At 44.3% G+C, this 2,461-nt stretch overlaps 1 protein-coding gene across 1 annotated transcript; it reads left to right on the top strand.

The window, feature by feature from the left end:
• Nucleotides 1-394: 394 nt before the first annotated feature.
• LOC149197622 (uncharacterized) lies at nucleotides 395-1,405 on the top strand. The gene has a single exon (XM_089408746.1). The coding sequence runs from the start codon at nucleotides 395-397 to the stop codon at nucleotides 1,403-1,405; it is 1,011 nt and encodes a 336-aa protein (XP_089264872.1).
• The last annotated feature ends 1,056 nt before the right edge of the window (nucleotides 1,406-2,461 follow it).

Genomic DNA, 2,461 nt, shown 5'->3' with positions numbered 1-2,461 from the left:
CCGTAGCCCTGAGTCTTCATGAACAATCAGTGGAGGAGGCCCTCATTGCCTCAAATGACATGGAGGAAGATCGAGAAGATGTAGATCTAGAAGAGTTCGACATCTCCAAGCTTGACATATCCAAGCTGGAGGCAGCATGTAAGAAAAAAGAGTACAACTCAATCCCTCCCTGGCAATTAGACAAAATTGAAGGAGTCCTAACAAGGGTACAGCACCATAAAAGTTTGGGCATCCAAGGAGGCAGTCATTGGGATAGAAGGAAAATCCTCAAATAACCAAAGAAAAGGGGCAGAAAAACAGATCTACAGCGTACAATAGCAGTAGGTGAAATACTCATGGATTCGGGGCAATTCCCCAAGTTGACCAAGTTCTACAAGCCCAAATCTCCGTCTACATGAAGCTCATCTCTTGGAATGTAAGAGGACTCAACAGTCCCTCTAAACACAGAGTGATTAAAAACCTCATAATGCAAGAAAAACCAGCAATAGTCTTTCTTCAAGAAACAAAATGTAGCAGCGAAACAATAGACAGTCTCAGTAACAAAGTTTGGGCAGGCAGCAGTTCAATCACAGTAGACGCCTCAGGGGCCTCTGGCGGTCTCGCCATTCTATGGAATCCACAGATTGTGTCACTTGACAATTTTCATGCCACTCTGCATCTCATTCAAGCTACATTCCACCTCATAGGCACCAACATCCATGGGCATCTTACCAATGTTTACTTCCCGCAGACAATACAGCAAAAATTAGACCTCTTGGACACGATCTCCCTCCTTAATGAAAACAGATACTTTCCTTTATGGATAGGAGGAGGCGACTTCAACATAATAAAGTCCATGGAAGAGAAACAAGGGGGCAGAACCAGGCTCGATAGTGATAGTAGCGGCTTCAAGCAATTCATTCAAGACAATCGACTAATGGATATCTCCACCTCTAATGGCATCTTCACCTGGTCGAACAAGCGAAAAGGGGTTCACCAAATTGCCTCACGACTAGATCGATTTCTAATTTCAGACAACGCAATCCACCTAGGAGGAGATTTCAGCGCCGAGATCATTCCACAAGGAGGCTCAGATCATTGGCCCATTCTTCTCCAATGGTCCAGACCAGGCAATTGCAGCAATCGACCATTTAGATTCGAAGCCTTCTGGCTCACAAATACCAATTTTAAGGCAGTGGTTAATCAAGCCTGGACATCCTTCATCCCGCCGGCAGGAGCTAAGATGTATCAATTCCAACAAAAGCTGAAACATCTGAAGCAAACTCTTAAAATATGGAACCGAGATCATTTTGGCAACATACAGGAGAGCAGACAAAAACTAGAACAACAGATGAAAGCATTACAACAAAGATTCATTCTGGAAGGACGCACAGAAGAACAAATTCAACAGGAGCAAATCCTCTAGAATCAAATAGAAGAGCGTCAAAAACAAGAGGAAATTTTATGGCGGCAAAAGTCGCGAATAAGCTGGCTCAAAGAGGGTGAGAGAAATACCAAATTTTTCCACAAAACTACCATCCAACGGCGCATGCACAACAAAATTACCTTTGTCAACAATAAGCAGGGTGAAAGAGTGGAGGCTCATGAAGATATGGAGAAAGAATTCACAGGATATTTCAAGGACATTCTAAAGGAGCCTAACAGTAACAGAGATGAGGCAATCCGAGCTATCACACAGCACATTCCTAAAATCATCAATGAGGATCACAATACTCAACTGCTCCAGCATGTAGCACTAAAGGAAGTAGAAGACGCCATGGCTCAGCTTAAAGACGGAAAAGCGTCGGGGCCTGACGGATTCACGGCCAACTTCTTCCATGAATTTTGGGATCTCGTAAAAGTTGAAGTCTGGGATCTGGTGGAAGGATCCCGCAGCATGCATTGGGTCCTCCCGGCCCTCAATTCAACCTTCATTGCCTTGGTACCCAAAGAAGCAGCCTCAAACAAACCTGAGAAGTATAGGCCAATAGTGCTCTGTAATGTGATTTACAAACTCATTTCAAAGGTTATTGCAAACCGACTCAAACCGCTCCTACCCTTGCTCATCTCTCCAGAACAGACAGGGTACGTTGAAGGTCGGCAGATCATGGATGGAATTATTCTATCAAACGAAGTCATACACTCTTTAAAGCTACTCAAGAAACCAGGTATGCTTCTCAAATTAGATCTTTCTAAAGCCTTCGACAAGCTTAGCTGGAATTACATTCACAAAATGCTCTTAGCTTTTGGCTTCAATGCAACCTGGACCAGATGGATCATGAACCTCATCACTTCTCCCAGTTTCTCTGTCATTCTGAATGGATCCCCCTCACCTCCTTTTCTCCCCTCTCATGGTATCAGCAGGGGGACCCTCTATCACCTTTCCTCTTTGTTTTAATGGCTGAAGGCCTAAGCAGGCTCCTCCAATCGGCTGTATCCTCTCATGCTATTAAAGGTATTTCCCTTCATGGTCGTGCTCCTC

This window comes from Pinus tabuliformis, chromosome 2_2, assembly GCF_031772625.1.
Source record: "Pinus tabuliformis cultivar Carrire ecotype Pingquan chromosome 2_2, CPIR1, whole genome shotgun sequence".
In the NCBI taxonomy this organism is placed as follows: Eukaryota; Viridiplantae; Streptophyta; class Pinopsida; order Pinales; family Pinaceae; genus Pinus; species Pinus tabuliformis.
Note: the sequence above shows the minus strand (reverse complement) of the source record. Positions and strands in the feature narration are given on the sequence as shown.

Excerpts from the sequence above, each read along its gene's own strand:
- LOC149197622 (XM_089408746.1), top strand. The coding sequence starts at position 395 with ATGAAGCTCATCTCTTGGAATGTAAGAGGACTCAACAGTCCCTCTAAA.